Source organism: Natator depressus, chromosome 7, assembly GCF_965152275.1.
Source record: "Natator depressus isolate rNatDep1 chromosome 7, rNatDep2.hap1, whole genome shotgun sequence".
NCBI lineage: Eukaryota > Metazoa > Chordata > Testudines > Cheloniidae > Natator > Natator depressus.
The window spans coordinates 101,654,614-101,668,954 of NC_134240.1; the positions used below are offsets into that span (position 1 = coordinate 101,654,614).

At 38.0% G+C, this 14,341-nt stretch overlaps 1 protein-coding gene across 1 annotated transcript in view; it reads left to right on the top strand.

Annotated features, from left to right (window-relative positions):
* The first annotated feature begins 2,621 nt into the window (after nucleotides 1–2,621).
* C7H10orf90 (chromosome 7 C10orf90 homolog) overlaps nucleotides 2,622–14,341 on the top strand; it is a 92,846-nt gene continuing 81,126 nt past the window's right edge. Inside the window, exon 1 of the mRNA XM_074959169.1 lies at nucleotides 2,622–2,860. Coding sequence (XP_074815270.1) covers nucleotides 2,695–2,860 — 166 coding nt within the window. The 5' untranslated portion in view covers nucleotides 2,622–2,694. The remainder of the gene's footprint in view (nucleotides 2,861–14,341) is intronic.

Here is a 14,341-nt window from a genome sequence, read left to right on the forward strand (position 1 = left end):
ATTGAATTTCATCCTATTTACTTCAGACCATTTCTCCAGTTTGTCCAGATCATTTTGAATTTTAATTCTATCCTCCAAAGCACTTCCAACCCCTCCCAGCTTGGTATTGTCCGCACACTTTATAAGTGTACTCTCTCTGCCATTTTCTAAATCACTGATGAAGATATTGAACCGAATCGGACCCAGAACTGATCCCTGTGGGACCCCACTCGTAATGCCCTTCCAGCATGACTGTGAACCATTGATAACTACTCTCTGGGAATGGTTTTCCACTCATTTATGCACCCACCTTATAGTAGCTCCATGTAGGTTGTATTTCTCTAGTTTGTTTATGACCAGGTCATCTGAGATAGTATCAAAAGCCTCACTCAAGTCAAGATATACCAAATCTACCAAACCTTCATACCTATCCAGAAGGCTTGTTATTCTGTTGAAGAAAGCTATTAAGCTGGTTTGATGTGATTTGTTCATGACAAATCCATGCTGACTGTTACTTATCACCTTATTATTTTCTAAGAGTTTGCAAATTGATTGCTTAATTATTTACTCCATTATCTTTCCGGGTTCTGAAGTTAAACTGACTGGTCTGTAATTCCCTACATTGTCCTTATTTTCCCTTTTATAGACAGGCACTATATTTGCCCATTTCCAGTCCTGTGGAATCTCTCCCATCTTCCATAACTTTTCAAAGATAATCGCTAATGGCTCAGATATCTTCCCAGTCAGCTCCTTGAGTATTCTAGGATGTATTCCATCAGGCACTGGTGCCTTGAAGACATCTAACTTGTCTAAGTAATTTTTAATTTGTTCTTTCCCTGTTTTAGCCGCTGATCAGACCTCATTTTCACTAGCATTCACTATGTTAGATGTCCAATTGCTATTCACCTTTTTGGTGAAAACTAGAACAAAAAAGTCATTTACCACTTCTGCCATTTCCACATTTTCTGTTATTGTTCCCCCTCATTAAATAATGGGCCCGCTCTGTCCTTGGTCTTCCTCTTGTTTCCAGTGTAATTATAAAATATTTTCTTGTTACCCTTTATGTCTCTAGTTAGTTGAATCTCATTTTTTGCCTTGGCCTTTCAAATTTTATTCCTACATACTTATGTTAATTGTGTATATTCATCCTTTGAAATTTGACCTAGTTTCCACTTTTTGTGGGGCTCCTTTTTGAGTTTCAGACCATTGAAGATCTCCTGGCTAAGACAGGGTGGTCTCTTGCCATACTGCCCATCTTTCCTACACAGTGGGATAGTTTGCTCTTGTGCTCTTAATAATGTCTCTTTGAAAAACAGCTAACTCTCTTGAACTGTTTTCCCCCTTAGACTTGCTTCCCATGAGATTTTACCTACAAACTCCTTTAGATTGCTAATATGAGTTCTGATAGGAAGGAAGCTTCAGAGGGGTAACCGTGTTAGTCTGGATCTATAAAAGTGGAAAAGAGTCCTGTGGCACCTTATAGACTAACAGACGAATTGGAGCATGAGCTTTCGTGGGTGAATACCCACTTCGTCGGATGCATGTAGCCTACATGCATCCGACGAAGTGGGTATTCACCCACGAAAGCTCATGCTCCAATACGTCTGATAGGAAGGAAAACATCTGTGAATATACCATAGGTTAATCCTGTGTCATCCTTGTTGTTTAAAGTATCAGTAAGGCTATGTGTGTGTTTTGCTTTGATTTTGTAGAGAAGGTACCAGTCTGAATGAATAACGTATTGACAATAATACAATAGTTGCAATGTAAAGAATTAGCTATTGAACTGTCAACAGCACTAGTGGCAGTAAAAGATGACGTCCTCACAGCAATGGGTATGGGGTCATATCTTAATACGGATGCTACTCAGCATCTCTGCAGCTTTCAAACACAATAATGCAGAAGCTGCTGCTGACCCACATATATTATATAGGTGAAGTAGATGGATTACATTGCAATTTCCCTAATCAATCTCTTGAACAGGACCCAGAGAGCAGTGATAGGTAACTTCTCTTGTTTACTGGAATGATTGACAAACATCAATGTTAGTATTATTTTATCATTGAAATTTTAGATGAAAATGAAATTGTCAAAATGGAATAAATGACCTCCAAAATATCACTTGTTGAAAGCTGATATTTTTTCTTTGCAATTTTTTTCACAAGTGTTATCTAACAAACCAAGAGATCATTAGAGAAACATGTGCAAGCATTATGCCTCTAGATCTGTTCTTAATTTTGCTCAAGAAGGCACTCAGAAACAAAGAACACCAGCTTAAATATTAACGTCAAGAAAATGAAACATTCATGTGCTGCAGCCAGATATTGTTGCTGTAGCTGCATGTAACAGTGCCTGCCTGAATAAGGTTGGAAAAGCATTGACAATGTATTATTGTCAATAAAGCCTGCATTTAGAGACACAAATACTAACTAATCAGACTAAATAAATCAGCAGACCCAGGTTTTATCTTCACAGATAACCCTCATTAATCCAGTGAGCTTTTTCTGAAGACAAAAGAAGAAATGAATCGCTTCATTTGTGTTGCTTGAATGGAATGCTAATGATGGGAGGTGAAAATACATTAATTATTCATGCCTGTCAGGACTGAGAAGGCAGATCCTGGCTTTTCCTGTTACCATTGCAACAAGTGGCCGCTGGCCTAGTCAGAACAAGGCCATAAAACATTTCAACTGAAACAGACTAGAGATCCCAAGTATGCCTTCTGGAGAAAGGAAACCCATGTTCCTGAACTGTACAGAACACATTCAGATGGATTTAAAAGCTAAACCTTATGCAAAATGGACCCAGGAAATGAAGCCTTTTGTGTCTCAAATTTACTTTACCATAAACAACTCTTCTTTGGAGAAAGAATGTTGCTTTGGTAAGTTTGTACAAGTTGAGCTTTTCCAAATTAGTTGGAAACTGTTTTATATTTCATGGTAAATGTAACGTGCAATGTTTTTCTGTGTCTTGCAAAGGAATATTGAATAGCTTGCCTTTTTTAAATTTCAAAATAGATTTTAAAAAGCATACAAATGATAATACTGATGACACACAATTCTGCACATTGTTTTAACCCTAGAAAAGATGTAACAGCAATTGCCTTTAAAAGTTAAAATCAAAACTTCTAAAAATTGGTCTGCATTATTAAATAAATTTTCCCGACAGTCAAATCCTAATAAGATTTAAACAAAAAAATAAATCTTTGATCCAATATCTGGTTTCTTGCAAGCAAAAGAAAGACTAATGCAACATAGTATCAGACTAGAGAGGCCAAAAGAAATGTGAATAGTACTCTGCAGAAGGTATTTTGGTTCTCTGCTTTAAGTTGCATATTTATGTACACTTTGTATTGTTGCTGCTTTGTGCACTAAAACACATTTTTGATTGATCTGGGCATAGAAATAGAGAACAGTGTAACATTCTTATAGGTTACATAAACTATACTGATGTAGCATAAGTTAGTTGAAAGCAAAGTTAGTAATGAATCTTATTTTTCTAAGTAAAGAAATGACAGATGCTGTGCATGTAAAACACATAACAGTGGGGAAGCAGTGTTTGGTGTCTGTTTCCATTAGCATAAGGAAGAAAAGCATCTGAAAGTTCTTATTTGTTAGTCAACACCACTACAACCGTAAAATTTTCCATAGTCTTGATTGAGCAATGAAAAAAATCTTAGTATTTACACTATTCCAATAGAATTCACAAGTCAACTAAGTAGAATTTTTCATCATAAAAAGAATTGGAAATAAATAATCAGTGTCTAAGATGTGAGGCCAAAATGTTGTTAACTTTGTCTTGTGAAAATATGGATTGTTTTGGTGTATATTCTGCTTTTGATGTACATTGCGATAACTGTCAGAGTGAAGAAAACAATCTTTTTATTTCATGTCCAGAAGAATCATATTTATAAGAGTTGAAAAGAACATGTATTAAGGCAATGTACTAAGACAAATTGCTAGGTAAATTTTATGCAAAAAGTGGGGAAAATAAGGATATGTAGACAGGGCTACACAAATATGGGGTGTGACCTTGCAACTCTTACTCACAGGAGTATGCACATAAGTAGACCTATCGTCTTCAACAGAGTTACTCACATCAGTAAGGATTGTAGCAGAGGGCCCATGTTTTACCAGGAATTAATTGACTGTCTTATGTGGCTGTTGTGCAATGTAATTTGAGCAGCATGGTTTTTTAGTGATGTGTTTAAATGACTTAAAGTATTATGATTACATTAGAGTTTACAGAATGTCTTTTTTTGTTTTTAAAAGTACAAAAAATAAAAATGGAACAATATATTAGATGTGTCAGTAACAAAACACAAGAAGCACATGATTTATTGTGGAGATGTGCTACCGGTGGAACAGTGCTACTCACCTGAATTTATTTTATTGGTAAAAGAGATTAATTTTCAGTACATGAAGCATGCAAACTTCACCTTGCTTTGCACTGGTGAGGGTGCATCATTTAGCATAGAGAACACAATGACACCATCTCAAGCTACTTTAAGCACTGGACTATAACACAAGTAGAATTGGTGTCTCTCCCTCGTGAAATGTAATGACTCCATGCCTGTCAAGACTTCATAGTTATTAGTGGAAATAGAACTCTGGAACCTGTGTTTCTGGCACCGAAGTTCCTATCACTTGGGCTAAAGGAAAGGGTCTATTAGCTGTATTAGTACTAGGGCTTACATCAAATTGTGAACTGGAGCTGTTGGCCTGCCTTAGTGATGATATGGAGCCACGTTGACCCGTGGGGAGCTCAGGGAAAAGTGCCTTTGGGGGCGCAGCCGCTCACTGATCTCTCCCGGGTCCCAGAGGTGTGGTAACACTGCACCATCCCTCTGAAACAAACTTGCTTCTTTGTCCATGAAACAATACAGAGAGGAGGCCTACAGCCTTCCCTTTGGGGGTGAATAAACCCCCCAGGGGTGCATTGTGAAAGTGCAACTTACAAATGTAGATTTTTTTGTTACATAACTGCATTCAAAAACAAAACAATGTAAAACTTTAGAGCCTACAAGTCCACTCAGTCCTATTTCTTATTCAGCCAATTGCTAAGACAAACAAGTTTGCTTACATTTATGGGAGATAATGCTGCCCGCTTCTTATTTACAGTGTCACCTGAAAGTGAGAACAGGTGTTCGCATGGCACTTTTGTAGCTGGCATTGCAAGGTATTTACATGCTAGATATGCTAAACATTCATATGCTCCTTCATGCTTCAGTCACCATTCCAAAGGACATGCTTCCATGCTGATGATGCTAGTTAAAAAAATGCATTAATTAAATTTTGACTGAACTCCTTGGGGGAGAATAGTATGTCTCTTGCTCTGTTTTGCTCGAATTCTGCCATGTATTTCATATTATAGCGGTCTCGGATGATGACCCAGCAAATGTTTGCTTTAAGAACACTTTCGGTGCAGATTTGACAAAACACAAAGCAGGTACCAATGTGAGATTTCTAAAGATAGCTACAGCACTTGAACCAAGGTTTAAGAATCTGAAATGCCTTCCAAAATCTGAGAGGAATGAGGTGTGGAGCATCCTTTCAGAAATCTTAAGAGAGCAAGACTCTGATGCAGGAACTACAGAACCCAAACCACAAAAAAAAAAAAAAAAAGAAAGAAAATCAACCTTGGCATCTGACTTTTTTGCTTGGCATCTGACTCAGATGATGAAAATGAACATGCGTAGGTCTGCACTGCTTTGGATCATTATTGAGCAGAACCAGTCGTCAGCATGGATGCATGTCCTCTGGAATGATGGTTGAAGACGAAGGGACATATGACTCTTTAGCGCATCTGGCACATAATTATCTTGCGATGTTGGCTACAACAGGGCCGTGTGAACGCCTGTTCTCACTTTCAGGTGACATTGTAAAGAAAAAGCAGGCAGCATTATCTCCTGCAAATGTAAACAAGCTTGCTTGTCTGAGTGACTGGCTGAACAAGAAGTAGGACTGAGTGGACTTGGGCTCTAAAGTTTTATATTTTTTTATTTTTGAATGCAGTTATTTTTTGTACATAATTCTACATTTGTAAGTTCAACTTTCATAATAAAGAGATTGAATTATGTATGAGGTGAATTATGAATTATGTATGAGGTGAATTATTGTATGAGGTGAATTAAAAAATACTATTTCTTTTGTTTTTTACAGCACAAATATTTGTAATAAAAATAAATATAACGTGAGCACTGTGCACTTTGTATTCTGTGTTGTAATTTAAATCAATATATTTGAAAATGTAGAAAGCACCCAAAATATTTAAATAAATGGCATTCTATTATTGTTTAACAGTGCGACTAATCATGATTATTTTTTTTAATCGTGTGATTAATCACGATTAATTTTTTTAATAGCTTGACAGCTCTACTTTATTACAATATTATATAATAGTTGTGTATAGTGCCATAGGTGTGTCTGATGGATTTCCTTGTTTGGGGCATGTAGCTGGGGCTATTAGTTCTGTTGTCAGGTAAAGGTAGGCAGGATTAGACTGACTTGCTGTTCATGGTGGCCACAGTTATTGATTTGTTTTTATTCTCATGATGCACCCAGGAAATTGAGCACCTATAAGCACTATACACCTTTAAGCAAACAATAATTAAGTATTGGCAAATGGTTTCTGACCTACTATACTGTTACTTATTAACCTAGTGTAATATTTAAAATGTGCCCCAGAAAGCAGTCTGCACTGAAAATACATAGCAATAATTTACTGACAACGGACAAAAAGTACATGTTTTCTGAGTGCAAAATTGTTTAAAAGGAATAAAAAATTAGGGAAACCGCTGGCAAGGCAGCTCGCTTTCCCTTCCTACAGTCAGAACTGAATCAGCACAATGCAACATGCACTGTAGTATTTAATTTGGTATTTGGTGGACGGTATGGGGGTATCTCTCTCATACATCTCCTTTCATAGGAAATCATATGGTTAGCATGAGGCAGAAGAAAGCAAGGAAAAAGGAAAAACTAAGTGCCAGAGTGGATACGTCAGACTGCTGACTGCTTCTCCAGTAGACTTAGGAGGGTTGCTATAGTTTCTTTTATGAAACTCCTCCAGCCATAGAAATGCCTCCAGTTTCTGGCCTCCTGCAGACAGTTTACATATGTAAGTGTATGGAAGTATTTAACACATACAGCATAAGTTGGTGGGTGTGTGTGAGGCTTTTATGTTGAGGCTGATCCTATGAGATGCTGAGCACTCCTGCTATGTGCTGCATGTCCTAAGTTTGATGCAGCCATCATCTTCCCCTCCTTCAAATCCTGCCTTAAAACTCAACTCTGCCATTAGCACATACAGAAAATTGCCATCTGATTATAAATAGGCAGGTGGTGAGCTGAGATTATTGCTACTGACTGGTTAAGAGTTGAGCACACAACTCCTCTGTGCTAAACCCCTATTGTTTTGGTACTCTGTCCTCTTCTGCTTGTTTGTCTCATCCATCCTTTATTTCTTGTTTGTCCTCTCAGCGGTGAGCTCTTTGGGTCAGGAACTGCAATTTACTATAAATTTGTACAGTGCCTAAAACCTGGCTTTGTCCTCTAGCTACTACCACAGAAAGAATATTAAATAATGTATGCAATTCCCATTGGAGTCAACAGGAGTTGAAGATACTCAGCACCTATAGGCATGTGTGCACTAGGTGGAGATTGTAGTTTAGTGATCAAGGCATCAGGTTTGGATTATGTGAGATATTTCTTGGAGTCACAAGTTCAGACTCTGGCAGTATAAACAGCACTTCATCTTCCCCAGATAGATATGGTAAGTACTGTATTGTGCAGTTTGACACGCTGGCCTATCAGATGGGACCTTAAATACAGAGATGGGCTCCAAACAGAAAATGTAATCTGAACCAAAACATTCTCTTCAGCAGCTTTCTGCTTACAAACCAGTCTGCCTGCAAGCAATGTGTTCTAACTATCCCACAGGACTTCTCCTATGAACAGAGGTTTGTCTTGTTCTCCTAAACTAATATCTCCCCCACCCCTTGCTCCCCATGGTGAAATGGGCTGGTTACTTTTGTGGTTGCCTCCAGTCACCCCAAAGGGGGATGCACTTCAGAGGTGCTGTGTGTACACAGTTTGTAAAGCACTTTTAAGCCTTTGGGAGAAAAGGCAAGAGATATGTACATACTTAAAAATGTTATTTATTATCCTTCATTAAATTTACTGTAGATAGTGCCACATGTTATTCGCAGAGTAGTCATATTACCACTGTCTTATTTTATCAAAGTCAGATTTGGTGTACTATCCAGTTGTATCTTGTTAGCTAAATAAAATGCCATTTTGTGCCAGGATGGGTAAATACTGAAATAATATACCTAGAGAAATGATCTCATAGCATGGTGGGCTAAAGGTGCTCTAGTAATACAGGGAAGAGGCCATATAAACTTAATACAGATACTCTCATGCTAATATGTCAGACCAAAAAACCCCGAAACCAAACCCTACAGTAAACTGGAGTTAAAGTTGAGAGTACATATAAGCAATTTAAGGGTTAAAAAAATCACAGTAATGTTTTAATTATTCCAGCTATAAGCATTTCTACAACAGATCATTCAAAGTTAAGGTTAAACTTATTTAAACATATGGAAATGCACAGTTAGGGCATCCAAACAAACTTAACTCTACCCTGTAGATTTCAGAGTATCAGCCATGTTAGTCTGTATCAGCAAAAAGAAAAGGAGGACTTGTGGCACCTTAGATACTAACGAATTTATTTGAGCATAAGCTTTTGTGAGCTACAGCTCACTTCATTGGAGACACTCTGTAATAACTATACAAGTACAATAGTTCAGTGTTTGTTGATCCAGATTAGGCTAAACTGATTAGATTAGTTTATTATTTACTTCATGGCACCATCACAGAAGAGAGGTAAAATCATCTGGATACCATAACTTCAATTACTGAGATGATTAGGGACAGTAAAAGCCCCAAGAAGTGCTAAATTTCTTACAGGATCCATTTAAATTTTCATTTTAACTCAAAAAGAAAAGGAGTACTTGTGGCACCTTAGAAACTAACCAATTTATTTGAGCATAAGCTTTCGTGAGCTACAGCTCACTTCATCGGATGCAACTGTAGCTGTAGCTCACGAAAGCTTATGCTCAAATAAATTGGTTAGTCTCTATGGTGCCACAAGTACTCCTTTTCTTTTTGCGAATACAGACTAACACGGCTGTTACTCTGAAACCTGTCATTTTAACTCAGAAACAGATTTACCTGTAAAATCTCAGAAAATTAATTCTCTACTCAAAGAGTAAGTCGTGTATATTTGGGGAGAAGACACTATATTCTTCATCCATAACAGAGAGGTTGAATCCTTTCTTCAAGGGCAAAACTCAACCTTAATATGGATTTATGACTGGTGCCTCTATGATTACATCATCTGATCAATACCATAGTCACACCTATACTAGCAACATGATACCACAAAGGAAGATTTAGTCATCATCATCGCTCTTTTCTTCCCATATATCTTTCATAGGCTCTGTCAGTTGTAGGGAGAGTCTGTGTTGCGCTCCTTTTCATCTTCATGTGAAAGAGGACCCAGAAGCTCCCATATACCCTGTTCTTTTGCTACACTCTATCCACTCTGCTTGGAATGATCCTGTGAGAGGTACTCTGTTCTCTGTGACTGAGATTCCAGAATTTGGCTAATTCTGGATTTATTGTCAAGGCTACAACATATAAATTACTCTATGCCACAAGAAACTCCTCTTCAATAAATGTGTGTGCATAGAGTATACAGGCAAATACAGTCTATGGAAAGAGTACTGTGAATGTCAAGCTTTTGGCACCTTTGTGGAAGTGAAGAACTATTTTGCTGACTTATCCTGGCAGTTAGACCAGAGTAGGTCTCATTATCTCCAGCTCAGGGAGATTAAAAAGGTAAGGAAGAGACCTCCAACTCAGAGAGAGAAGTAAGTAAGAAAGAGCCAGAGTGAATTCCTGCAGGGAGAAACCCAAGGAATAACTAACCTGGGACAAAGTTCATGTTGCAGTCTAGGTTGAGCTGTCTGTAAATACAGTACTGCCCCAGCGCTTTGCTACTCAAGATTTGTCTCTAAGGAAAAGGAGTGAGTTTGGACAAAAGCTTATCATGTGTGTGCTGTGCTAGGAAAGGATGGGAACCCTGTTCCAGGTAGATTGCAGTTGAGCTTGGCAGGTTATCAACCATTGCAAAATCATTAAGGTTTGATCCTGGATGTTTTCTACCTGTCTGGATTTTGAATGTGCTAGCTTGCCTGCTAGTCACATTGGGTTCTGCTTTATTAGTTTTAATGTTTTTCTTTTCCTTTCTGCCCTCCTGTTAGCTAGTCCCTTTTGGATTGTTTTGGAATTCAAAAGTAATATTTTCTGAGACATTTTATTTCTTTAATTTGTTGTTGCTTGTTGTTCTGGTGTTTGACGTTTCCTAATCATGCACAACTCTCACTGGACTCAAGACTCTTTCTGCAGTGCTACAGATTGTAGACACAATTTGCTTTAATCAGGGCCCCTGGAATTTTGTAATACTTCAGGCCAGTTTCTACAGCAAATTCGAATATGTTCAGCAACAACTTTTGCAGCCATGATCAAATATAATTGCCTACAATTTCACACACACACACACAGGATATTTGGTTGACTACAAAATTCCCGGAACCTCAGCTTTTCACAATTTCATCACCATGGAATCACTCACTTGCTAAGGAATTCAAGACTTTTTAATACCTTGAATATAAATTGTGGGATGAATTTTCAGCATGACATGGGCAATTAGCTATGCAACACTCCCGTTACTGTTTATTAGAGTAACAGAGATGGAAGGATCAAAAAATAGTGATTTGCAAATCTCAAGAGCCTCAGCGGCCAAGTATAATATAGACAATCATCCAAATATTCTGAATCTTACCTCCACCTATGGAGCATCAGCTGGAGTTCGAACAATGAGTTTCACATGACACCTCTGCCACCTACACTTCTATTTGTGATTAGAATCCTGAATTCAAGTGCTTCTTCCAAACCTACCATTGTTGTTAATAGAACTTGGAACCTAGTTCCTTGTCCAGGTCTTAATATACTAGGGAAAAGATCTGGGGAAATCCAAACTGCTAACACTTAAAATGATTAATAACAGTAGAAATAGAACAGAACCCAAAGCTCAGATGTGGAGTTGGTTGAGTTTTCATCAAATATGTTATTCAACAAACGTCATCGTTATTCATAGGAATAGAGGAATTTACATAGTGGGTTAGAATGGTTATCCACCTAATCCAGTGTTTTTGCTCAGACAGTGACCACGGCCAGAAGCTCAAGAGGAAAGTGCAAGAAACCTCTTAGTAGACAATGAAGGGGAAGTTTCTTCCTATCTCTTCTAAGTTAGAGGTAGGCTTATGCCCTAAAGCACGAGGGTTTATTTGTGTTCCTTTTCCTTATGTAACTGTGGATGTTCCCATTACCCATAGAAGTATCTAATCCTTTTGTGAATCCTACTGTGCTCTTGGCCTCAATGATATCTTGTGGGAATGAGTTCGATAGGAGAATGCTGCATTATGTAAAAAAATAGCATCTCCTTTCATCAAATTTACTACCTTTCAGTTTCAGTGATTATCCTATTGTTATTGGATTATTAGGAGGGGTGAATAGGTGCACATGATTCTCCTTGTCTCCTCAATTCATTGTTTCGTATAACCCTGTCATGCCCCTTATTGTTCCCCATCTCTCTAAAGTAAATAGACCTACTCTTTACATTCTCTCTCCATATGGACGTCTTTCCATGCTCCTAGTAACTGTCCATCTCTGAACTATCTCTATTGAAATCCCTTTAGAGATAGAAGGTAAACATTTCAAAAGCACCTAGGTGTTTTAGGCACTTGTGAAAATTTTACCCAGAGGACCAGGACTGGACACAGTATTCTAACATACTATCAGTTTATATATAGACATGATTACCTTTTTAGCATTTTCCATCCCATTATTTATGCACTCTAATATGTGGTTTGCTTTTTTTACTGCTGTTGCATCCTGAGCAAAGTCTTCCACTGAGCTGTTTACATTGACACCTGATTATTTTTCATCATTCATTATGTGATTTTCTTTCTCCCCACATCTGACTTGCTCTACTCTAATACCATCTCCAAAGTTTGGAGCAGTTTGGTTATGCAACCAGAGCTGAAATCAAAAATTGATCTTGTATCTCTGCTTGCTGAACCAAAAACCCTCGCTCTGAACACCTATAAACTTTGAGGAAGTTTCAGATCCAAATGTTGAGGCTTGGATCCATCTGTAATATTCTGGTTCCATTAATTGTTGGAAGTGTAACATTCATGGACAGTATAAACAGTCTTTTTAAATGGAATGCATTTTGTAAGCAGTGCTTGTATATAGGAGAAAGTGGTGCAGCGAAATATAAGTACTGGAAGTTCAGAGAAGAGAAAAAAAGCTATATGTCTGTAAGAAACATCCTGGGTTCTCTTTTATGCTCAGTTAAAACAGAACAAAATGTAACTGTGGGCTGTTATAACTGAAGTCTCCTTTAGCAAGCTCAACCAGAGTGAAATTGCAAGGAAACAAATCCCAAAGCAAAATGGATGCTTGAGATCAGAGCTGGGGAATGGGATAGTTCTACAATTTCAAAGTACAGAATAAATTTTGGATGGAGAAGAAAATAATAAAACTGTGGCTTGGTAGATAGGTGTTGTCAAGACTTCGGGTGAAATACTGTCATCTTTGAAATCAGTGGCAACATTTCCAGTGTCTTCACTGGGGCCAGGATTTCACCCTTGGTTGTCAAAGATACAAAAAACAAAACAAAAGCCTGAAAATATCTGTGTCCAGTAGGATAGACTGTGCATCATGGAAAGATCCCTGCTAATTGCACCAAATTCATAACCAGGTCAGTTCTGCATGAGGCATCCAACTTTGCATTTGTTATATTTTTATTGATTATGCAGCAGTATTGAAGGGTTTATAAATTAACAGCAAACAGCACAGGTAACCAAGCTGGTATCCAATTTAAATTGTCATCTGAAATTCTTAGTTCCAGCTCTAAGCAGCATGTCACCACATCTCTGTATGTATTTGGCCAGGAGAGACAAGCCAAACGAAAAGGAAACGTCAGAGAAGTCGTGAGGATAACTATAACGAATGGAGAACTACTTCAATCAAAAGACAGCATACTTGAAGTCAACAAAAAATTTGCACCATAATTTTGAGGCTTTTAAAAGACCATTCCTCTTTTATTTCCTCATCCTTTTTTGTTTTATTTGTTGTTTTATGCTGCCAGCATGAATCATAATGAATCATCACGCTTCTGTTGGGGCATGGTAGCTTTGGTTCATTCTTACTAAGCTATTCAGAATCCTGGAGTTAAAATCTTGGCTCTAGTTTGTGTGGATTGCTCATGTCATTATTTTCCCTTTGTTCACAGTCAAGGAAGAACTTGAATTCCAGAGAGGTGAAAGATTCATGGCCACCCTACTTGTTTATTTATCAGGATTTCAATTGATTGTTGGGGGGCGGGGTCCCCTACTTCCTCCTCTCCATATTTTTCTCCTCTCCTCTTTTTCGTAATTTTTTAGAGTCCAGAATTTGGGAATGAATAGAAAATATTCAAGTTCTGGTTGCCCTTCATCCTTCCAAATTTCCCTTCCCCTGGTTTTTATTTTATTTTATCTTTTCACCAGCCTATTCCCCTTCCTCCATTCTTGTTTTTCTCCCCTCCCTTACACAGAAGAATTTTCTGTGTAAAGTTACCAGCACTTGAGAGCCTAATGGCTGCCAGAAGTGAAAATTTAGTTGCTCTCCAATATTCTTTGGTAGCCCATATAATTTTCAGAATAAATATTTTGTTGGGTACTAAGATAAGTAAAGAAGAAGAAAAAAGTTCTTGTCCAAGTACCATTGTCTACTCCTGTACCCTTCTTCTGTATACCTCTCACCTGACCATTTATAGTTTTTCTCCTTATTTGTATCTACTTACTGTTTTCCAAGTTTGTCTTTTTCCTCCTCTTTATTTGTTTTTCCTTTCATTTCTACATCTACCCTCTGCTTTGTTTCCCCCTCACTCACTTTCTGATGACTGTCCTCTGTTTATTTCTCTTTTTTAGCTCTCTGTTGCTTCTTTTAAGTTTGCCTTTGAACCAGCTGGCAGCTGCAACAGAATTCTGTTAGTGCTGGGCTTCTAAGAGCAAGTGCTTTCCCATCAGAGCCACCTGCAGAGTGAAACTGACTAGGAATCTACTGGCACCAGGAGTACAATGCTAATAGAGTTCTTCTAGTCTAGCTGCAGGAGCTGGTGGTCCCGTGGACTTAAAAAGGTAGCCCACTGACAGTCAAAGTCTGTACTGATCTGACAGACAGTGGCTTTG